The sequence below is a fragment of the Myiozetetes cayanensis genome, unplaced genomic scaffold, assembly GCF_022539395.1.
Source record: "Myiozetetes cayanensis isolate MyiCay16 unplaced genomic scaffold, myiCay2020 scf33, whole genome shotgun sequence".
Classification (NCBI taxonomy): domain Eukaryota; kingdom Metazoa; phylum Chordata; class Aves; order Passeriformes; family Tyrannidae; genus Myiozetetes; species Myiozetetes cayanensis.
This window is the reverse complement of record NW_026087555.1, coordinates 2445161-2470693: the sequence shown is the minus strand read 5'-3', so window position 1 is coordinate 2470693 and position 25533 is coordinate 2445161. Positions and strand designations below refer to the sequence as shown.

Below are 25533 nucleotides of genomic sequence, written 5' to 3'. Positions count from 1 at the left end.
TGTGAACAGAACTGCTTTGCTTTTGGGAATTCTCCAATTTGTAAGTTTTGCTCAACGAAGAGAGAAAAGGGGAGAAGAAAAAACCAGCAGCTACTAAGAAGAAAATTAACTCTATTGTAGCTGAAACCAGGACAACATATACAGACAAAAAAGTTAAGACATAGTTGGGATTTGTGCAAACTAACCAATTTAGATACAGATACAAGTGACCTGGGATCCCTTTACACTCAAGGAAGAAAACCATAGATACTTCTTGGCTGAAACTCATTCATCTCATCCTGACTTAAACAACTATTGTAGCACAAGGGAGTTCATTCAGAGATTATTTCATAAGTAAAGACAGGGTTCCCATGACGATTAAAAGCACACAAGCAAATAACCACATGAAGAGAGAAATACAAAACCTAATTATAACCACTAACATAAAGATAACAATACATATTACATATAGATTACAGCTAAGTGAAAATGAACTCGGAAGATACCAGACAATACATACAAATGGTTGCAATAACACAGAAAGATAAGAGATAACCAGATTGTCATCAGGGTAAAACACTAGATAAGATTTGCTCCTTTGAAATCTTGGCTGTGAAGAATCAAGGCACTAACACAACATAAAATTACGCAAATAACTTCAGGTAGTGCCCTATAAATCCCAGGAGATGGAAGTGACCTGAGGCAGACTACAGCTACTGCCACAGCTTTGATTGAATGAACTTTAATGTGACCCTCCGATGACTATCCTTCCAGTGAATAACAATGAGAAGTGCACAAAGACAACCAGTTCTCTCTCATTCTCTTGGACAGTGGCTGACCAGATAAAATAAACCCTCAAACCCAGAGTTTGAAAGATCATATTGCCTTCCGGATTCAAAGTCTGATTTACCAAAGTCTGATTTACCAATCAAGAAATTAACTGAGTTTATTCTGACAGGAGTAAAGATAGCACATCAGACTTGGTAAAAGTGAACTTTTAGCTCCTCAGGAGAAGAACACTGGAACATGTAAATACAGTCTCCTATAAAATCTCCAGGAAGTAGTTTAGACTTTAGAGCTTTGAACACTCTGATTTTGTAAAGTTCTCTACAACTGATAATAGAATACATGTAGACAAGTCATATTTATGTATCTGTTGATTAAAAAAAAAAAATATCTGCACCATTTATCAAAGAGGGAATGACAGCACTGGTATGTGATACTGAAAGAACAGAAAGAAAAGTTTGCATCAGAAAATGAACAGAGAGAAAAGTTTCAATCACACAAGCAATTGTAAAACAGTTCCTGCAAGATAAATTCCTGTTTTAAAATAAGAAACAACTAAGAAAGCCCACAGAAAAAGATCCAATGGCTGGATCCCATTAATTCTTCAAAAATTACATTCATGTCATAAAACATTGGCAACTAAATCCAGGTCTTCCAGAACAGTTAAGCCACAGGATTGTGAGAAAGCTGTGCAGAAGGTCCACCCAAAAATGGCAGCCACCCAGAGCAAATGAAACTCGATGGAGCAGATGGTGAAGCCTGTTTGTTAACAGTTTTAGATTGATCTGAAGATCTGAAAACACATCTTTCAGGCAAATATTCAACAGAGCATTTATTCAGTGCAAAGTTACAAAATTGAAGGAAGTAACATTTCACAAAAATTAAGCAGAAAACAAATTAGAAGTCATGCAATTATGCAGTATTTGTTTTATAACATTTTAATATTTGCATGGTTTTGTAACAGAATATAAATTAGAAAAAACAGACTCTCATTTTGTTTGATAAGAACATTTCAAAGTATATTTTATTTCCATTGAAACACCATATATTAAACACATATGGTATTTCTTGCTCTGTATAAGGATCTCTTCAGGTGCACCTCAACTGCCAAGTAGCGTCTCCCCTTATTGTGCAAGCCATAGACCCTGATTAGCCCACTGAACAACATCTTTCTTTGTTCCTGGGCTCTTCTCAGGAACTGTTCCCTTGGCAAGCAGGGGTGTGCATGGAACAGAGGATCACTCAAATCCATGTTTGCATGTTCGTTGTGTTCAGTCAGACGACTGCTAAGTATTGCAGTGCACAGGGACACTGAGGTGTAGTTTGAGTATGATAACCCCAAGAGAGCTAAAATGAGGGAAAAAACCCATACAGAAGGTCTGCAAGCCATACTGTGTGGTTTAAGTACAACTGCTGCCACATCTGCATGATCTCCTTTGTGACAGGATGTAATAGAAGAAAGGAAAAGAAGCACAATAAAGGTCTTTAGAGAACTGATGAAAACATCATAGAGAGATCCTGGTTTGGTGTTTTCCTTGAAGAATAAAAGAAAGAGACAGCTGTCCCATTTTCTATTAATAAGAACTTCCACTCCTTTTTAAAATATGAGTATTGAAAAGAAATTTTTCAACATCCATTTGTGGCTCAATATTTTCCACTCAAAACCCACCAGTCAGTTATTTGTTCCCAACAATGGCCAGATGGAAACTTTTCAACAGCTGTTAACGCTCATCCTCCAGTTTAGTTTGTTGGTTTAAGTGAGTATGACTTGATTATGACTGACCATTCACTCTTGAAGACACATGAAGGAGTGCCCTAAGGCTCATTAAGTCACTAGGAGTAATTTTTGATGTTAGAATGAGACACTATTAACGCTGGAAGTTTCATTTTTCTTTTGTTGCTTTCTATTGTTATCATGATGACACTATCCAGTTTCAGGCAAAGATGCTAAGGAAATGATCAGGATACAATTTTACTAGTAAGAACAAAGATATCTAATGATAATGATATAAGGCAATTAACTGGTAATCTGGGAAGCTAAATGGAGACTCCAAGCCATTGGCAATGAAAACACACTACAGACATTTTCCAAGAAATGCTGCTTCCATTGAAGTCAATGGTTAATTCCACAACTGGCTGTACTTTGAGACGGTTTGGCTTCTTTCCTACACAGAATCACTTCAACTTTTTGTAAGATAATTACAAAAATAATAAAATCCACTGGTCTCCAGCAACTGCTGCATTTTCTCCTGTAATAAAATATTAAGTGGAGAACGACAAACCTGCTCAGAAAATAAAACACTGTTCCTTTCCCCATTTCCCCCAAACCAAACAAAACTATGCCTTATCCAAGCAAATGTTAAAAGAGGGTTTGGTATGTTTATACTCTCTCTTTTAATGCATGACCTCCCTTCATTTTTTCTTTTTTTTTTTTTTTTCAAAATAGCATGGGTAATGTGGTTATTGCAATGTTTCTAGTCCAGCCTAAGGCATAAGTCTGAAATCTTAGAGAAAAGCTTTCCACTATAAAATGCTAAACTGTTTTCAACCTTAAATACCTTGGACAAAGAAAGATTTTCCAGTGCAAACACATCAAATACTCATGCTTTCTTCGTATACTTTATGAAAGGACATCTTTCATAACAGAAACAAATGATAACTCACACTGTCAAAAGTTTCCTCTACACTGAAGTGAGGAAAAAAAAAGCCAAATTAGCACTTTTTTCTAATTCTGTGTGTCTGATAGTCTCTAGAACAAGGGTCAGCAGCCTGCAACACATGCAGAGATTGAGCATTTAGCATACAGCATATCATAAAGGTTGAATGGGGTCAGGAACCAGGAGCAGATGGAACTTCAGAAAGGCAACAGCTTCAAGGTCTTAAGTTCTACTCTTCACCAGCTGCCCCAGTGATCAGGTAATGAGCAGCATCTTGCTCTTTTGAAGGCATGTTCACACCAAGCACAGGTTGCATCCTTTAGCTTTGGCATAGTGATCTGCCAAGCAGTGCTGACTGCTCAGTACATTGCAGTCAGTCATCTGTGGCATTTTCCCTGGTTTTACTCTCCAGCTCTGGCAAAGCAGAGCCAACAGCCGAGACATCTCTTCCTTCAACTGTTCTTGAGCTGTAACTTTCCATGCATTCCCTTCAACTTCTACAACTGATCGCTCTACCAAGTACTGATCACATCAGCACTTCACGGCCTCTGCTAGTCCAAGGTGAGGACTTGAACACGCATTTAATATGTAATTCAGATGTAATCTGAAGAGCAACACTTTCCAAGTACTTCTGTAATAATAGTAGGACAAGTGACCTTTAGTTTGACAAAATCCTCCACCAAGAGGCTGGCCTCAGCCTAAAACACATAAATGATACTTTACAGTAATACCTGCATACTATCAGTCATTCCCCTCGTAGAATCAGTGCTATCTAACTAATTAACTAAATAAAAGGAGCTACACAATACCTTGAAGAGATGATTCAAACAATAGCCTAGCTTAATAAGCACATAGACCTAACAAGTAAACTGGCAATGCATTTTAAAACAGTAAGATGGACTGCAGCAGCCAAGGAATGATTTAAAGAATCAGTTACAGTCATATGGTAAAATCTGTGCAAGCAGCAGCTCAAAGGTTTTCATTTCACTCCTAAATATTTTTATCTGAGAAACAGCTACATTATCATTATAATGAACTGTTGTCTCAGGCACATAATACACTGGGAGCTGTGGCTCTCCAAAGGGATAGCAACAACAACCTGTCAGCACTGGGTTACACCTTTCATGGGCAGTTGTACCTTTAAGTGAAATTAGTCTGAACAGTGCAATCAGGCAGGCTATTCCATGGCCTCAAAATATAAAATTTGCCTTTTGAAAGAACCCCCAACACTTTCATAAAAGTGCCAAGAAATCACTAAATACATCAAATGCTGAGCTATGTAGGTACATTATTCTGGCATTTATCCTGCATTCTTCTGTAAAAAGCCCTGCAACTATACATATTTAAACAGCTAAATGACCTCTTTTTTTTCTTCAAGGTACTGAAACCAGAACTAGCAAAAAGAGATATTAGTCCAGGATAATGAAGGAACATCAAGGAGTAATTAAAAACAAGTCAATTTTCAGGTCAGAAACATTTATATTATTTGTACAAAAAAGATGAAATAGGAATACAGTCAAGTATCGCCATTATTTCTGCCAGTCTTTTTAGGATAATGCTGTACCTGGGGCCAAATAACTCTGTCAGCTCTTCTTCTGAGAAGCTGCAGGTATTAACACTAGCTCTGTATTTTTAAATACTTGGGAGATATTCAAATACAATAACAAGATTAAGTTAGACAGAAGAGAGGTATTTTCTTTGCAGGCAGTAAAGTATTGGTAATAGGCAACCAAAAAAAGACAAGTCCTGTATGATTTGAAGTTTAATCAAAATGTTACATTGAAAATGAAAACAGAGGGAACATTCAGTGGTGTATATAAAGGTAATGGGTCTGTACAATGTAATGTTGGTAAACAAAATGTCACTGTTTTTAAACCCAGCAGTAAAGAAAGTAATTGCTCTTTGATATTGGCCTCCACTTTGTGGTGGATGGCACTGATTCTGTTCAAGCAAATAATTTATGTCCAGCATTGTACTGCCTATAACTGTAAACTATCAAAACCATTAAAACATTAACATTTTCCAATAATAAATACAAAAGCAAACAAACACCCAGATTGCTCTGTGCACTGCTGTAAGTACCACAAAACTCTAACCTAGCAGTTCTAGGTATATTCACAATCAAGACAGAAACATTCTATCATCCAGAAATATCAGGTGAGAAAAATTAAATGAAAACTAAGAAAATTATTTACTGAGAGAGTAAGTGAAGTTTTGCTTTCCACTTACCACTTCTGGTTCAAAACCAATCATTTCACTACATTTCAATTCACGAATAAACTTAAAAGTAATGATTTTTTAATTTTCATTATTTATATCTGCTATCTCTTTTTCAGCATGACTATTAGCTCAGGACAGCATACCTAAAACAGGTAAACTTTCAGCTTGCCTAATATTAGTAACATCAACCACACTATGAAACTCTCCCAATGCTCTAAATGTTACTTTCATCCTTGTAAGCTTGAACTGTGGCAGCTGAAAAGCAAATTCAGGTCAGCTGCTGTAGTGGCTGCTACATCATGGCACGTTCCAGCTGAGGTGAATTGCTGAATGCCTCTTAAATGGTGTCAACTGAAGTTGTCAGGAGATCATAAGCCAGAGCCCCAAGCAATCTGATTAGAATCCGAGAGTAACTGGATTAGTGAACTACTGAATTAGTGTTTGATGAGCTGCACAATTCATATGTATCTTCACAGCACTACGAGCTCTCAGACCTGCAACACGAATTACCATCCAACCCTTCCCGTGCCAGGCGACTCACATGAACAAGGGATTTGTGCAAATGTTTGCACTGAAACTGGTGGAAAAAAAAATCAAAACTACCTTGATCTAGCAATTCAGTAAAGACAACTCTATTGGTAAGTTGTCATGATTTTCTTTTCTTTCATTTTAGCCAACTTTAAAAGGCGAAACTGGGAGAGGTAAGGTGCAATCAGTCAGACACCTCGTGGTACCTTGTCTCTGTGAGAAGTGAAAGACTTAAAGGGCCCAGCAAGCAGCAAATTCTGGGTTCAGTGAAAGAAAGGGTCCCTGCCTTTCACAGGGGCAGGAACTGCCGAGCCAGCAGCACCTTGACTCTCTGGGAGTGCATTTGCCAACTCTGTTGTCACACATCAGTTTGTGAAAAATATCATGCACTGAAGGAAGGCAAAATGTTCTCCTCAAGCAGCAGCATGGAGCAGGCCCATCAAGATAAGCCTTGACCACTACTTTTTGACCATCAAAGTGTTGGCAGAATGCTTCTGTCAGGGCAGTCCCAACACAAAACTCCTCTCTTATGCTCTGCAAGCTATGGAGGTACCTTATTCAGGTTTTAGTCATAGTCCAGACAAATCTGAAGATTCCTTCCAGTCGTGGCTGGATAGACTTCCTGTCTAGAATTATAGTGAATTAAATAAAAAAATACAACTTCTGACTTTCATGGAACATATCAAATAAACATTTTAAAATTAATTTTTTTTTTAAGGGCTGAAAGGGTTTCTTCTGCTGTTCCTTTTTAAAATAAAGATGTCTGTTTCTACATTTCAGTCAAAAAACTTAGGGTCCAAATTCACAAGCTTTTTGTAGATTTTCATATTTGCAATGATCAAAATGCAACTTGAAACAACTTGAAACTAACTACAGTGAAATCAACTCAGGCAGAATCAAGATTGCAGTTAGAGCATTATCTGCCTCCATCCCTACAACTATTCTAAAACAGAAAGATGGAGTAAGTTATGTTATTATTTATAGTAAAAGGAAATGATAAATATCAGTGCTTAGTAAACAGTAGGCAATAGAGAAAATACAGTAATTTGGAGTTATGTCCTCACTAATATCTAGTAATTCACAGGTGGCATGTTACATCTGTGTGCTGTATTTTATTTGACATGTTCACAATCCTTTTTAAGTCAGTCACAAATCCAAACACAGTTAGCAGACAGGGTATTTAATAAAATCAGATTTATAAAACTATTACTTTGTGAAACAGCATTTCACCTATTAAAGTTTTCTAATACAAAACCATCTACTCAAATCAGTAGAGAAAACCTCCAATAAATAATGACACTATTAGAAAATAATTGAGATGTTATCAAAGCTATAAATACATCAAACATTTCTGATGATATCATAATGCACTCTACATGTTTTTCCCCTCTTCCTTCCCTTCACAAAACCTCTCCTGATATCTGCAGCTCCTAATCATCTATTCTATAAATACAGCTTAGTTGACTAAGGCTGAAATGTGCTAAGAAGCAGTAACGTTTCAAATTCATACATGAAACAATTTGGCAGCTTCCCCCAGGCATTCGTGGCTGCAGCTCCCACTGCTCCGCTACCCACAATCCCCCCATTTACCTGCTCGCTGGGCTGCCTCAGCCCTGGTCAGGAAGTGGTAAAGCTGATCCAGCTTATCAGGCTGCTCCTCCAGGGACTTCTCATGCCATATGGCTGACCCAGGCCCTGCAGCCTCCCTCAAGGCATTCCACTTCTGTATCAGAGTGAAGAGCTCGGAGAAGGACTTGTGATAACCCCGTCGCAGCATGTCTATGCAGATGTTCTTCGTGTATGAATTCCTGTTACTGGGAATAAGAAAGACAGATTTTAAGCTTTTAAACCTGTATTCTGTTCTCCACCTCACCAAATAAGTACAGATAACTAAAACAGCTTTCAAGAAGAGATCTCTGCAGTTTAGCAGCAGAGAACAGGTATTTTCTTCCCCTGCTCAAAAAGTGATCTGTTATAATATGATTACAAATGCCATACCCCAGGGAAGTAAACATGGTAATAATGAATAAATACCTGTGTGTATATAAATATATTGAAAACATGTTAAAAAAAATACACTGGTATGCTTTAGCTGGTATTTGGCAAAAAAGGCTGTCTGATGGGAAAAAAAAACCCACACGTTTACATTAGCTCATGAAAACACAATGAACTCTTAGTTTGCTTTAAGACAGTGCACAGGGAAAAATGAGGCACATTCCACATGTCAAAACAACGTATATGTTAAATAGTTTTGCTGTAGGACGTGATGGCTTGGTTTAAAACGTCAAACAAATGCTATGCCAGAAACACAATCATTAGATACTTTTTCCTTCTGTTTAGCATATAACTTCAGCTGGGACTGGTTTACTGATGCAAAAGTTTGATAATTTCTCCCTAATTTTACAATCAAATGATGCTATGATGAATTTATATCAAAGTTTATCTCATTCATAAACTCTGACAAGACGTGCATATTAAAAAGTTGTGTCATCAAATATTCTCAAGAGCTAATATATCTTTTAAGGTATTATTTATGGAAATAATCAAAATATTTCTTTTACGGGTCATGAAACATTCATTGTGTTCTATTCTGGAGAAAACTATGAGTCCAATGGGACTGCCTGCAACACTAAGGTACCAGATGTAAAGGCTTGCAGGGATAGGTACCTACTGTGGGAAAACAAACCTTTGTCCCAGTAAAATGGCAAGGACACAGATGTGTACTTCTATTCTGTATATTCCATTAAGTTTCTAAACTGTTCAAGACTGTCCTTTTAGATTAAAATCTATTTAAATTCAAATTCTTAGTGGCTTTAAAATAAATACGGAATACTGAAAACTGAGACTTATAGTGTATGTAATAAATTCAGATGATTTCATACTAAACAATAGCCTAATGAAACTAATACTTCAAGCCTGAAAACAGCCTCTGTAGTTCTTCAACAGTGCTGATAGGATGGAAGTGATGTGAAAAACTTCTTAGCTAGATGTTGGTGAAATAAACAGCAATGTAAGAAAAAAATTGTCTGCATTATTTTGTATTTAACGCAATTAAAATAAAATCTCTTACTACACAGATTCACACTAATCCTCCGCAGTGTATTTTTTACATTTCAGTTGCAGAGCTGAACATAAAAATATTAAATAATCCTGATTACGATATAGATTCGATAGTACAGAATTTATGTTTAATATATAAAGAGATGGTTTTTGAGACTGAAAAGCACACATAGCTCAAACAGTCAAGGGAAAAGATAAAACTGTTTCCACTAGAAAACATTTGCAACATTTACCTTAGAAAAGTAAATGGGAAATATCTTTAAACATTGAAATTTTATTTTGCCAGAATATGCTATATTTGACATACAGCAAATGCAGAGTATAGAGCTTAAAAATACTGTGAAGATATTATGCTAATAGCATGCAATGTATTCTCTATTCTGTATAGAAAATTTTTTTCTTTTTTATTCTCCTGTTTTAAAATCCTATCTTACTAACAAACGATTGAAGAATATAAGTAAAAAAACTCCTACCAACTTCCAAAGGCCTAGGACTGGATCCTACATTAATATAACTGATAGCAGTGGAATACCAATCTGCATAGCAGGCACATACATGCATATTTATTTATACAGTGGGATCTATATATGTTTGTATGTGTGCATGCATTAGATCATTAGATGTACTGGAAGTAAACAAAGAAGTACTGCTAAAAAATCTTAACAGTGACTAACCAAAATATCATGCAGTTAATTTTTATCACTCACTGCATACTCACTGAGCACAGCATTGAGATTCATATAAATAGAAAAAACTGTGCCTGTGTAACATGTTCTTTTCTGTAGACTGTTTACTTGAATTCAAAGCACATTTTCCCCACTAGAAAGCATTATTGACAAACCAGTAAAGGGAAACAAAGCATCTAGTAAAACACATCAGTTTTAAAAATCAGTGTCAATGGTCTCTTAATAAATCCCATCCCAATTAATGAAGACATTGAAATAATGCTGAAATAATCATACTGTACAGAGCACACTTTTTTGAGGCAAAAAGAACTGATTTTAGCACACAAGCAGTGAAGCTATCTACTGTATAACCCTTCAAATTCAGTGGCATAAACATAAAAGTAATCTCTCAGTTACAAACAGAAAATATTACTACAATTGTTTCCTTAAGTTTCTGTAATATATAAGACACAAGTGACTGATCACACACAAACAATAAAATAGGACAGGAGATTAATGATATCACGGGGATGAATGGTATTTGAGTCACATAAGAGAGCTTGACGTGGCAATGAATTCTGAAATTGTTACGAAGTGCTTCCGGATGAAAATTCCAGTGTCCTTTTTTTTTTTCCCAACAAACAGTTCTTTTGAACAGAAGTATGGTGTAGGTGACAGCAGTAAACTTCTCATGATACCTTGTGATAAACTATAAATCATCAAAATCCTTTCCATCCTGCTTCCTATGATGTCATGCAGCGTGTGGAATACGAGGTTAAACAGAGCACCTCATGTTTTGGATAACCAAAGATTACTTGATTGGTGATATCAATATCAAATAACTGATTTCTAAGGTCCCTTCCAGCTCAGGATATTCTATGATCTATGATTTATTTTATAAAACCCAGCGGTTAACAGTATGTTCCTACTACATTAATGAGCTAGTTTACACCAAACATTTTGAACCTTACAACCTAATAAATTATGATTTACTAGTGAACAAGTAGTTCAAGGGGTTTAATGGTCTCTGGGGGCATCTACTGGAAATGTGGGAAACTGCAGGCAGGACACGCGGATCCCGGCGCTGGCAGCGCGGCAGAACAAAGGGTCCCCCCCACAGGCCGTGCCCCCGCACAGGGCACCGCGACACGGACACGCTCGTCCTGCCCGCACAGCCGCCCGCCAGCGAGCAGAGGAGCCGAACTAGAACGAGCAGAGGGCTTTGCGATGTTAACCGTGTTTAATTTTAAAACTGAACCGTGATGTGAATGTAAACCCGAAGTCCTCTTCCCCCTTCGGATGATCGTGTGTGTGCGCGCCAGCAGAAGGAGATTTCAGATGGATTTTTTAAAAAGCAAACTAATTTCTTAACGAATTCGGGATCATATCTCTGTATTTATGGTTGAAACAAAGATACCGATTAATCTGGGTTTAATTCAAACCAGAGTTGTTTGTTTGGGTTTGTTTCTTTTCTGGTTTTTGGTTTTGTGTGGGTTTTTTTTGGTTTTGTTTTGGGGTTTTTTGGGGTGTTTTTTGTTCTCTCTCTCTCTTTTTTTTTTTTTTTTTTTTTTTTTTAATGAATCCATGAAACTCAACAGATGAGAACCACAGCGCCTATCATAGACTCAGCCAAGCCTGAGAATCCTCTGCCTGGACAGTCATCTCTGTCACTGCTAAATCCCTGTGATGTTGCTACATGTTTATTTACACAGGCTGGGGAACACAATGAATTGAGGTCCAAGTGGATCTGGTGAGATGCCATGCACTTGTCCTGTATCAGCAGTTTTTGTGATACAATATTCTGTCATATGGTGCTGAAAAATTCAGTGAGCTTCTCCCTCTGTGTCAGGGCGGGTTGTGTGTCACAAGAATTTTTAGCACCATCTCAACAACCACCACAAGTTAAAAGTTGCCATTTAGTGGCACCATGTTATAGGTGATGGTTCTGTGTCGTGTAATATCACACGGGTGAAAGGAGCTACTTATTGAATGCAGATCTGGGAGCTTGAAAAGGCACTGCTGTTGTTAACATTGTGCTTTAAGAGCACCTGTATATTGCTACAGGCATTTTAATTTTTTTCTTAAACTACAGAGCTACTTATGTAATTTTCTTATATGGATTTGTTTTTATTATTATAATTGCTATTTTGAAGTGATCTAGAGTCATGCTGAGGAATGACAGGAACCTGATTCTAATTTGCCTTTACCAGTGCAAAATAAATAGTAACCCTCAGTGAGGTTCATGAAATTACACCGTTCCAGTCCCAAGGACCTTCCTATGTTAAGGTATTATACTTTTATGAGACTCTTATGCAATGCTGGGAGATCAAGACAGCACCATACAACATTACCTTAAAATCCTGCACAATAAGGCTATTTGAATTCTACCCTTTACATTGACAGAGGGAAAACGAAAAAAAAGAAATTAAGAGGCCAAGAGGCAGGTCCTGGTGCTAGAAATAATCAAAATAGTCAGTATAGCATAACAGAATCATTTATCATGAGCTTAATTCTCCATGCCTCCTGTCTGGTGTGGCTAATTACAGGCATGCAATATAGGTCCAAAAATCTACTGTTTTCAGATGGCAGATTTATATATATATATATATATATATATATTTAATATCAGGTTTCATATATTAAGATTTTGTAGGATTTAATTAGTACTTCTGGTTAATTCTAGCTGCTGATTACAATACAAATGTACTGTAGCAATCCCATTTTGTAAAGCACAAAATGGCATGGATTAAACAATGGTAGTATATAAAATATTAAAGTGTACTTTCAGTGTAAAATAATTACTCTACCAATTATTATAATATTTAAAAACTGTATTCAAATAGGTTTCATCCACTTGGGATTTCCTTCTGCAGTTGGCAAGTCAATGACTGATATAAATGCCTTAGATAAGCATCACAAAATTATGAAAAAATAATCAAGATATTTTTTCTTAAGTTCATTTAAACAAATTTATTTTACTTCACTCACATTTCCTGTCTATAAATCTACAAATAAATTAAAATTACATAAAGTATGTGAACACTTTGCTACTTTTTGCTTAATGTATGTGCAAACAAACAAAGTATAAACAGGGGGACACCAGAATTTCCTCACTAAAATTTGAAAAATATATGCATTAAGTAAAAAGAAATATCCTATACAAAACACAAAAAAAGCAAAACATGCTGTAAGAGTTTATGACTTCAGGCTGCTTTGCCTAAGAACTGAAAGAGGAATTATTATTTAATTATAGCAGGACAGCCAAAAAAACAAGAACACTTTTGCAACACTGTTAGTGACCCACATCTAAAATATAGTTAAAATTTCTGCAGGGAACTGTTGAACTCAGAAAGCACGTGAGCAAATACTTGGCAAATGTGGAAGCTGAAGATCTACCTACTGCTTTCAGTGCCCCAGGTCAGAGTGGTGTAAACCATGTCCTTGCCACGCCCGTGGGCTGCAATCCACCAGCAGTAGGTCCACAGCTCACTGAAAAATATATCTGAGTCATGTGAGTGCCTCGGTTCTGTGGGAAAATTTATCTACATAAGTACTTCGGGAAGACAAGTCCTCAGATGGTCAAGGTACTCAGCACATTTTCACCACGTACTGCTACAGACACAAGGCTGTTGAACTGCATCAGGGTACAGGCTCTTTAATCCCGGTTTAAAGACCATCCGTTTAAATACTTTCCTTTTAATGAAATATTTACTGGATGGTAATATGTTAAATTGTAGACTATAGTAATGTCATTAAAAAAAGATATGACAGTACAGTAAATGCCATTAAGTAGTAATAGACTGTTAGCTTACACTTTAGAATTTTTTACTGCTAAGGCTGCAAATTAAATCATATTGGGTTGGGTTGCATGCTTTTTAATTCCAAATTATCAAGTTATATAAAGCATAAAATCCACCAACCCCCTAAATGTTATACAAAGAATTCCTATTCTAATTATAAAATATTGCATGAATATTTGTACTCATCATGAGAGGAGAAAAACATCACTTGAAACTGACTTTGGCAACAACTCAGATTTTTTAAATAGGAAAAGCTTTACGGAGCTATGTATCCAGAACTGTTATTAGAAAGAGGAAAACAAAGCATATATAAAAAGAAAGTACTTTATACCATATATATGGGTACAATAACTTTCAGCATAAGCAATGCAGTATTTTCCATCTACAGCCTCACAGTCACTGACTGTTGTCAAACCACACTTTAACCTAAATCATGCAATCAAAGGGGGATGCATAACCTGTCAGTAGGAGCCCGCAAAGAACACATATATTGAACTCGATTCCTTTTGTTCAAAGCTACATAAAATGAAAAATTAATCAATTATAAACATCAAAGGGTGACACAGAAAAAAAAGTGGTTTAAAATGGATGTAAGTACTGTAATAATTAAGAATCCTCGTTAACCCAGAAAACGGAAATACAAATTTAGCGGTAAACTTTTGGGACATTCTGTCCCTAAACATAAATGCAAAGAAAATACTAAAAATAAAAATGAAAGTGCTGACCTTATAAAAATGTTCATCATACAAAAGCACACACATCTGCAATTATTTCAAGCATAATCAGAAAAAAACCCATTATCTTCAATAATATTTTTGCTTTTCTTTCTAAATTAATAACGTTCTTTAAGAAAAAGTAATTCTAACCATATTTTTTGACTATTATCTATCAAAATGAAGTATTTTCAACTTTTTTATTTCAGAGATGATCTGGTAGGCTGAGAGCTAAAAACATCTCAGTTTGAAATCCTTTCTGTTTGACTTGCATGATATCAAAGAAGTTGTTAAATTTCTCTGCAAGTTTCTTTCACAGTGAATATCTGAAAACAGATAATCATCATTATTTACTTTCCGTATCTTCTCAAGCTGATGTTATGAATTATCACAAAATCCTACACAAGGCTATGCATTATTACAGTATTGCTATGAACAATTCCTACAGTATTTTTGCTTTTGTTTAGGATATCTCTGATTCAAGTCCCCAGCTGAACTTACTCAGGAGTCTAAGGATAAACAGATCACATGGAGGTTAAGAGGAAAGGAAAAGCGAGGATTTTACACAATGCAGAAGGCAGAATAATTTTCACTGTGAAAATTATTAGGAAGTCTTGATTGTACTAGAGGCAGATCAGACAGTCTTTATTTTAGACTCTTTTTTTTGTGTGCGTTAGAGATGCTTTACCTTTATGGAGTATTTTAAAAATAGAAGTAAGTTGTGTATTGCTGGTACATTATCTTCAGTACTAAATATTGTTGAACTATTGAGAAATGAAAGCACTAGAAAACCATAAGACCAAACTTAGTAAAAACAACAAGTTACATAAAAAAAGAAAAACTTCAGCTCACTGTGTTCTTCTTTATTAAAGTATGTCATGTATTTTATCTTTGCAAGAGTTTGATGAGTTTTTGCAAGTAAAATTCTGTTTCCTCTATACTTGCTAATAGTCATGAGAATCTGTAGTTTGCACCTTCCCATTAAAAATGTATTGTATTTTTTGAAATTATTCACCCCGCCTTTTATCCAGATCATGTCTTTGAAAGGAGGAAGTAGATAATAAATGGAATAATTCATGATTTCCCATTAAATATGAAACTTTCTTTTGCAGAGTTTAGAAAATGAAGTTCTACATAATGTACAGAAGTTGATTAGAACTTTTTTTAACCTTTTCAAGAAAAACCTTTCACATTACACAAATGCACAGAGAAGTTTCTCTAGGAATGGCAAATTCTTTGCTTCCTATCCAGTTCTGTTCTTTAGATCACTGCCTAATTACAGTAAATAATATGCTTATCAGGCCCAAAATTTAAAGAGATTACTCATCTGACCAAAAAGGATGTATGCCTCTAAGTGCTAAAATCTCTTTTTGAAAGTTGTTTAATAAACATTGAATCCTGGTCATGGCAAGTAAGATTGTTAGGAATTATTCAGACAGGAAAAAATACATATTTAAATAATATTGTGAAAGAAATTTAAAATTTATCATCTAGCTCACTAAGTGACTTGTGCTATTTCCCTTTCCACAACCAGCAGGGAGTTTGGGATAGAGGGCCTTAATTTAAAATTTCTTTTACTATGAAAGGATACATTTCTTTTATTCTGATTTACCCTTTCCCATAGTTTTTAGTATCTAAAAGTGAAGAAATATCCACATAAAATGTAAATGAGTTGACACATCATTCCACCAGTTCTCAAAGAGAGTAACATGAACAGAGAGGGTCATAAGGTGCTTACAGGTCCTATCCAAAGACTGACAGTAGGAAGAAGAGTAAAATCTTCCTAAGACCTGAACATGAAAGGGAAAGAAGTTTATTTCTTTCTGTGTTTGCTGCTACATCCTTCTTTAGCTGCCTTGAGCTCTCCTCTCTCCCCCTGTCTTCATAGAGTTATACACAGAAGAAATGGAAGCAGCTCAAATCAGTGCATCACTAGAACCAAATACTGTGCAATCGAGGACTGAAATACAAAGGAAAAGCAGAATCTGCACCTACATATTGTCTGTCTGTGCCTGAAATTGCCTTTTGCAAGCTTTTTAGCAACAGCAGCCGCCTCTCTTCCTTCCTTGCCTTAATTCCATACCAACAAGATATTTTTTCCTAACTTTTTCTTGGTAGAGCCCCTTCCCTGTCCCTCAAGAACCTCACTTAATAACACAGAAATGGTCAGATCCATCTTACAACACAAAATTCCCAAGCCTAAATTAAGCATGTTCAAACTGGGAAGCACCAGATTGGGAAAAAGAAAACATGGCAATATGATGTCAATGAAAAAAGGTCCCAATCTATTTTTTGAACAAAAGACTTCATGGATCACCTAAGAAGTCACCTTACTGATTTATTTGATAGGGGTGAAAGCTACTAAAAAGCATGGATTTATCCAATCCACAATCAGTTATTTGTGTTCTGCTTCCTTAAAGAACTGGTCCATCAATGCAAAAGACTGGAAAATTAACAAATAGAAAAGCAAATAAATCTGAGTACTGAAACTCTCATGATTTAAATACCTTATAAACAGAGGACAACATCAGAAGAGGACACAACTCTAAGGCTTCTACTCCACTCTTTTTAAAGCTTTCAAAATTCCACAGTTCTCTGGTGTGGGATTCAGTGGCAAATGTACACATCTACATCTGAGCTGGTCGCCCCGAGTTCTCTCTCTCTAAGTAATGGAAAAAAATAGGTGCTTCAAAAGTTACATTTACCTTGTTCTAAAGCAGTTGTATGAATCCTAAAATATGGAGCTCCACTAACTGCATTACTTCATCTTAATTATTTCCATTGATTATATGGGATGATTAACCTAGTCCTCTGGATCAGTTAACCTTAGGTGAAAATCCCTTTGCTTTTCTGCAGGAAAGGACAAAAAGTTTGTGAAAGCAAGGCATTGCTACTATATTCATCAGTCATCACTGCTAGAGCAAAAATTTCATGTTCATTTCGCACTATACAATTTGGAAAGTGGTTTAATGATCAACATGCCCAGTAGTAGCAGAGATAGCTGACCACTGCTCTGGGGGTCGCAGTCCACTTGCCTTTTTCTGTGCCGGCTGATCTTGGAGTGGACCAGCCACTGGACAACTCTAAGCAGAACAACTCACTGCATCTCAAAAACATCTGACAGAATGCAGATAAGGTAATCTTTTCTCCTGCCTGAAAAAAGCCCTATCACAGTGTGTCTTTACTGACACAAATTTACCAAGGCAAGCTTTCCATAACACACCAATCCACAACTCATGAGACAGACAACACAAATACCAATTTTCTGCATATCTAGGTCAGTCAGTCTTTACTGTCTCTGTGTAATAATTCAGATGTCATCTGACTACCAGAGTCTTGAGGACAGTAGAACTTGATCACCCAATTCAAATGTATTGAAAATACATCCAGCAACATCACTAATGTAATATTTTTTGTTACTGCTGAGCAAAGCTGTTCCTCTCATTAAACAGATTTCAAAGTCTCTCTTTCTAGTCTTTAACTCTTTTTACATGACATGGTAGTCTTTGGACAATTTTCATTTGTATTAAGAAAAGAGAACTGTTACTTGTTCTTTCTGACCCTGACAAAAAGATCAGGAAGCAGGAATGACAATATCAAATTCTAGTCCATTCTAGGCCCCAAACTTATTTGAAGATTCAACCCTGGAATCAATATTTTGATAAAAAATGCTTTACCTCACAGTTCACTGTGAACTTTTTGACTCTTAGTTCAGTCATAAGGACTATTTTTAATTTTTACAATTTTACAATCCAACTTTGAGCCCTTGATGACGTGGTGAGTCAAGACTAAGAACAGAAGGTACCAGGGAAAGCACACTGAAGGCCAGTGGAGTCAGCCAATCTCCTCAGAAGCTTACAGAAGCCTAGTTCTGTGGCAAGAAAGCATTCACATTCTGCATTAACACGAAACTTTACTATTTTTCCATTTCCACCTCCTTGCACCACATTCACTTCTTGTTTCAAGTTAAAGTCTTTGAGAAGGAAGCAAAACAAAATCAATGAAAAAACAAAGCAATATCCTGTTTTAATATCATTAAAGTACTATCTTTCTTAAGCATTATTTTTTTCTCCCACTTCTATCATATCAACCCAGGATAAAAAAATTATTACAAACAAAAAAACTCTGAAAAGCAACTCCACATTTTTCCACAGGAAAAAAAAAGAGATTATATCATGAGCACACTTAATGAAATTCTTCTGTTTTGATGAAGTTTGCAAAAAATACTCTACAATACAAGAGTAACTGTAACCTCTTTTCCCCTTTAACTATGAAGAAGCTAGTTTATCTTCATTTTAAAGAATATTGTGAAGGGTATCATTTTAAGGAAGAGCTTTAAAGAATGTGGTTTGTTTCCATAAATGTGATACTAACCAGACATTCCTTAATTTATAAGATAATAAATTTGTTTTCTGCCTAACATACACATAAAAAAAAGGGTGTATAATATTAAGCAGAAGTATGGCTCCAAGAATTTGCCTCAACAAAATAATCACTGACATATTAAGTTAACAAAAGTACAGATATTTAGGTGGTAAAAAAGGAAAATGCAGTCCTTTTTTAAAGAAGTGTAATAATCTACTACTGGAATGGACACAATATTTAAAAAAAACCTACATAGCATATCATAAGCAATCTCTCATAATTTTTAAAATAAAAACATCAGTTGTCTGCTGAGACATACTACTAAGCATTACACTAATTTCAGTAAGATCATTTACAGATATGGTATTCCGTTATTTTATAAATTGGTTTTAAATTACAGTTGATGTGTTTAGTTTCTTCTAACTAAAATAGCATAGTACTAATATAACTGTGTAGTTAGTTTGCTACCATTTGTTTGCTCTCAAATGATTTTATCACGTTTATGGAAGAGCATTAGTAAACTATATATATAGAGAGAGAAGTTTTGTAACTGCTGTCCTATTATCAAAAGCTAAAATTCCAAGAATTAAATACATAGAACATGAACATAACCTTTTAAAAGAGGTACTTTAAAAATCTCCATAGAAATAAACAAGAATACATATAATAAGTCAGTTTAATCTTCTAAAAGGCTTTGATAACTTTGATAACTTTGAAAAACAGCATGTTAGAAAACTGTAAGGGAACACCCCACTTTGTGTAGGCATTGCAGAACAGATGATAAAATTCTTAGTTCATTGTGGATGTCCTTGCTGGTTTCCTTTTCCATGACCTCCAGACTCAGGGTTTGGATATAAAAAGAAAAATCTTATAGGACTTTTTGCATTTTTTTTTTTTGTTGTTCTTTTGGGTTTTTTAATGGTAGTAAAAGGCTGACCCGATCAAATCAGAGCTGCAAAATGCACTTTGAAGCCCCAAGGCCTTCCTAAAATAGCAGTGACTTCCTGTGTAATCACCACAGAGAGAACACTCCTGTCCCTTGCAGTGTAGAAGCCCACTGGGGCTGAAGACTGAGACAGCTCCCTGGGAAGGCAAGTCAGTCTGCACAAATTGCTGCAGTGTTGTGAGCAGAGCAGCCCTGCAGAGCTGGTGTGGGATGAGGGTGACAATAAGTGAGTGTACCTAGTTCTCTGCTTGCTCCCTGAGGTCTGAGACTTCTTCCCTCCTCACAGAGCAACTACACCACCCTTAATTCAGGGGACAGGACCTCTGTCAACAAAGCATTTGCTCAGGAAGGATCTGTTCCTTATAGAAATGTAGTCACCGAGCAATCTTTTTTTCTTCCCTTTAAGCAGGGAGTATTTACACCAGCTCTGACACCCAGCAGCATTAGCACTACAGTGTGATCAAAGGTAACTGTCGCACATCAACCACCTGCCCTGACAGAGCAGCAACAGGGCACTTCCCACTGCCTCACCTTACTCCCTTCCCTGACACTGACGGGCTGCTCTCTCCCACAGACTGTGACGGTGATAGTCTCTCCTACAGCAACAAAGGAAGAAACTGAACTTTGCGCACACTTGGATGATGTACTGAGAAGGTCCTGCCCAACCCCGTCATTGAACTAATCTTTAGTCCACCATCTCTGAACCTAGACTGAGCTCAAAAATAAAAGAAGTTTGCTTTAACCAGATTGCTGTCCTAGATCATCAAACCAGATACATTACAATCTTTGTATTCACTGTCAGAACACTGATTAGCTTTATCATGTTGCCACTGTAAAAATAAAAGTGAATTGGACATGTATCACAAAAGAAGGAAAGGGTGTCTGCTGGCTGAGTGTCACATGCTATGATTTTAGGACACCACTAAAGTTATTACCTCTAAAATAAAATTTGGTGATTTTCTAGATTTTAATTTGAAAGTTCCTAGGAAAGGCTTGCAGGCACATTCTTAGGCTAGGAAGTAGAAAAGAAGTGTGTTTTGCAAGCAACTAGCTGGTCGAATTCCTGTCTGATTGATAGAAAGTTTTTATGTGGCAAGGGTGATCTTGCAATATTAATTGTTAAGGTGCCTAGAGCCCTTGTATATGCATCCTTTCATTATTTAAATATTGAAATAAATAAATCAGCTCACTTAAGCAACCAGTAATCCAGATTTGTTAGAATTCTTTCATTAATTTTGATGGTGCTGAACCCCAGATCTGTTAAAAGACTGCAGAAGAGTAAGTCAGTCACAGTCTCTTGTAAATTCTAAATGTAAATACCTCAGCTGTAAGAAATCAAAAGTTATCTAGATTTCTTTCATTCACTGGGTTTTTAATAACTAATGGGGTATTAAATGCTTTACCACGGAAGTCAGCACTTGGGCTTGGCTAAATAGTAATTCAAAATTACAAGAACGTGTATGTCGGTATACTCAGCTTCCGCCCCAAAGGAGATATTTCACAAAGGTTCAGAAAAAACAAAGAGAAGAACACAAAACAAAAAGGCAGCACAATTTTAAATATAATTACTGACACAATCTTAACAATAATGTTACAAATGTGATATAATTGGTAAATACCCAAATTAGTAAAACCAAGGAGATATTTAAACACTTTGATATGTTTAACATCAGGAGAAATGAACCAACATTATTTAATATCAACTTCAATTTTTTAAATGCCAAGTTCAACTAAAAAGGGTAGGGTCTAGGGAACTTTAAATTTAAATGATTATGATGACTAGAAACAAAGGAAACAATAAACTTATGGATGTTAAAATGCCTCAAAAAAGCCAACTTACGCTGCAGCTTCTTGTTTTGACAACCCTTTGATATTCTTCGCCAAATAATCATCTATGCCATCTTTGTCTTTGATCAAATGAATCCTAAATTTAAATGAAAAAAATTAAAAGAAACACTGTAAGGTGCTAACATAGACTTCTGCAGCATGTATAATATATTATCATTGCCAAGTAGAGCTAAATACTGAAATATTGACAAAGTAATATATCAGACATTCTATAAACACATACAAATATCTTTTTAATTTTTTGGTCTCCAGCTATTTCAAATCTTTATTTCTAAAAGAAAACAGAGATGGTATTAACATTAAAGGATCTGATTATCTGATATTTCAGTCTGAACTAGAAGAAACTGTGTATTAGCTAAATCAATAATAATTGATTAAGTTATCCCTATTTAAACTGCTTCCTAAAACCAGAACCATTACATTTTTGCATTTTCAGTATGGACCAAAGTGGTCCAATCTATTTAATATTTAACTTTTTCAAAATTAAAAAAACCCAACAAAGCAAACAAACAAACAAACAAAACAAAAAGCCAGACCAAACAAAAAACCACAAAAAACCCAAATCAACAAAAAAATTACCAAATCCAATTCCAAATGTTTTCCTTGGTGCAATGCAATCTTTTAATACTGCTCTTGACTTCCCACAGATTGAGCAGCATATGGCAAAAGTTGGTCCCCTAAGGGGGTAATCCAAAGGGCATTAAAATAAAGAGCAATTTCAGGATGCATGGATATAATTTTAATATTTGAACTGTGCATCATTTCACCTTTCACTTCAGCCATCACCTCTTTGCATCTCCACTCTGGTACACAAGAGATGCCTTCAAAGGATAATATGCACTTACTGACCATAAAGTGTATTTAAATAGGATCTGAAATGCTGACTGTAGAGGATATTATATTTATAAAATTAATGTGAATTTATTTTTATTCTTCTGTAAAAGAGCATAAAGATTGTCTGGTTAATCACTCAGAGATAAAAGAAATTCAACATTAGTGTTCCACATAAATCTATTACTTTCCTCTTTCTCTGTCTGTATTACACTGCTGTCTTTCATTACAGTGATGAGAGTAAATTCTTTTCATAATGTTAGCTAATATAAGCATCATGCTCCTTATTGCTCTGAGAATACCAAAGACACTTCATGAAGTTCATTTAAATGAAAACAAAATAGCTAAGCAAAGTAGAGATATTTTGACATATCTGTATTTAAAACAATGTAACAGTGAAAACTTCCGTCACAAACAGTGCATTTAATTCTGTTCCAGAATTTGCTACTGCTGAGCGGCACCAGCAGTGGCTTGTGCTTCCAGGCTGCACATAACACTGTCCATGTGAGTTGTGCTGATCTTGCTAAATGTGCACCTCATGGCTATTGCCATAAAAATTCAGTTATAATCAATACTAAAACATTAAATCAAAATTTTAACACCAAAATAGTCGCAATTTAGAGAGATACGTAATGTCGTTTGGATCATGAAGGTAAGGTAATTATTGTTTATTTTGAACTGATGTAAAACATATTTCAAGATACTATAGGTTTATATGGGGTAAAAGAAAAATTGAAACCCAGTATTTTTGGGCAAATAAATATGAAGTTTCAAGTAGACAACACAATAAAAACCCTAGGTGACCCTTGTAGTTTAAGGTTCCAAAAATGAGATTTCTTCACATGAGTAGCACAGAGAGAAGACATTAGATATTTGGTGGGATGGAAGCCCAAACCCCCAAACTGAAACAAGTCAACTAAACCAGACAATTCCTAAGCATCACTATCATCTTGGTGCAAATTTATCTACACTGCAGTTAAAAACCATCTCAAACCGGAACAAAGGAAAGCTTGGTGCCTTGTTATTGTCTTCACAAAGGTATTGTAACAAAAAAAAATCATGGGAAAAGCCCTCAGAAGCATATACAATTTAAAATGACACCAGCCTTATATCCAAGGTATAAATTTCTGACTTCTTATTGGTTACGCCCTTAGGCTGAAAGACAACTACAGCCAAGGGAAAAAAAAGAAAACATAATCAAAAACTTGCAAACTAATTACTGTTTACCTCAGCTCTGCAATAACCTGTTTTGGATTGATGTAACTACAAACACAGTCACCCATTATAAAGAATTGAACTTCCTGAAAATAATAAATATTTATCTCATCCTGGCTGTTATTATCAATGATGTTAATGTAACAATAACACAGAAAAGGCAAGCAGATGACACATAGGAAAAAATACACTAGAAAACTCCATCATTATTTAAAATGGCTTGTTATATGCAATGAGAATTAAAAACAATACAATTAATTTATGTGAAGAACTGAGACTGTGACTTGGAATGGACATTGTTTCTTCACAGACAATTGAGGTGAGGATAGCACTGGCTAAAAGGCATTCTTTCTTTTCTTCCACAGGTTGTCTCTTGCTTTTTACAAGCTGTTCTAGCCTTATTTCTCCAATGTTCCCATAATGACTCACTATATTCCATAAACAGTGTATTAAAAAGTCCACTTCACCTGTAAATTGGCTCCTATTTAATTTTAAATCACTCATAAAGATAAATATATTTTAATCCAATGGGTATCTGTCCCAGAATTAACATTTTCACCATGTCTTCCTATAACTGTTTCTATTATCAATCTACACAGGAAAAAAACAGATACTGGTTTTTTTTTTTTTCTAAAATAAATTTAATGATAAATACATCTGCTTTTTAATCAAATAATGGAATGGAGTCACACAATGGACCAAACTAATTCTCACACAACTTTCTATCCCCACTGCCTATGCTGTTAACTCAGACTTCAGCTTTCTCAAAATGTCTTGTAAAACAAAATGGCAGAGCTTGTCTTGTTCTCATCACTAGGCACCTACAGCCCGGTCTAGGCCACTAGACATTTCTTTTCTGCAAACAGGCACAGCCTCAATAGGATTCCTGCAGAAGGATCTCCTTGAACAAGCCTCCTAGCTCCCTCTGGAATGATTTCTCCAGCAATGCAGTTACTGGAAAAAGTGATGGCTGCAGAACACAGCTCTAACCATAAAAGATTTAAAAAAATAAATGGTAAGACATGTCCTTAATCTATCAATATGTGAGAGGACACGTCTCAGTTTGAGCCCCTCGGAAAGACTGGGCACTAGGATAGGATGTTTATGGATCCTTACTGCTTTTAGATATGGACATGCAGCTGCTTAACTTTGAGATGTCCCAGAACTTTCAGCCAAAGGCTAAGGGGAATGCCAGGATCAGGGGAAAAAAAAAAAAATAAAGAGGAAGGAGAAAATGACCACAGTTCTTTCTGAAATGGAGGCAATAGCAGGGCAGAGAAGAAACTGCGAGACCAGTACTCACTGAGGGGGACAAAAAATGGGAAATGAGTGCAATGGAACAGGAAGACACATAGGTATGTGCAAGAATATGGATTGTATTATGGCACTGCTGCTAATTCTCTCAGCTTAATAGCTGAGTATATTAGGTACAGAATAACGTTTTCAAGATAGCTTTATTAATTATATTCTGAGAGTTGCAAAACTGCATGAATGAAACAAAAGAATCTTGGGTGTTTTTTCATCGAAATAAGTACATTTTTAATGACCTACGTTTGTATCAATGCTAAATGAAAACAACTTTCTATGGCTTTTAAAGGAGTTTTGAAGAATTAGGATGAAATACATACCTTAAACAGAACACGTTTTCTTTTAATTCTGAAACTTTCCTAAGAGAGAATTTCCTTGCCTCTCATTTTTGTAGTTTTAAATATTGCAAAAAAGCAAACATAATTTGTCACCTCGGCACAGCTGATTGAAGCTATTCACAGGGAAAATGATGCTTTGAAAGGAAAGAGGTACATACCTTGCAAAGTCTAATGGGGGGCAAATAGGCTGCTTTACAAACCGGGGATGCTCCCCTGGGCTTTGTAGGATCGCTCGAGGCAACACATTCATTTTAACTAAAACAAACAAACAAAA

The 25533-nt window shown here is 35.8% G+C and overlaps 1 protein-coding gene across 1 annotated transcript in view; it reads right to left on the bottom strand.

The window, feature by feature from the left end:
* Window positions 1–25533, bottom strand: part of TTC29 (tetratricopeptide repeat domain 29) — a 383434-nt gene that overhangs the window by 97447 nt on the left and 260454 nt on the right. Inside the window, exons 5-7 of the mRNA XM_050327269.1 lie at window positions 25418–25514; window positions 21560–21643; window positions 7761–7984 (exon numbers count right to left, since the gene is read on the bottom strand). Coding sequence (XP_050183226.1) covers window positions 7761–7984; window positions 21560–21643; window positions 25418–25509 — 400 coding nt within the window. The 5' untranslated portion in view covers window positions 25510–25514. The remainder of the gene's footprint in view (window positions 1–7760; window positions 7985–21559; window positions 21644–25417; window positions 25515–25533) is intronic.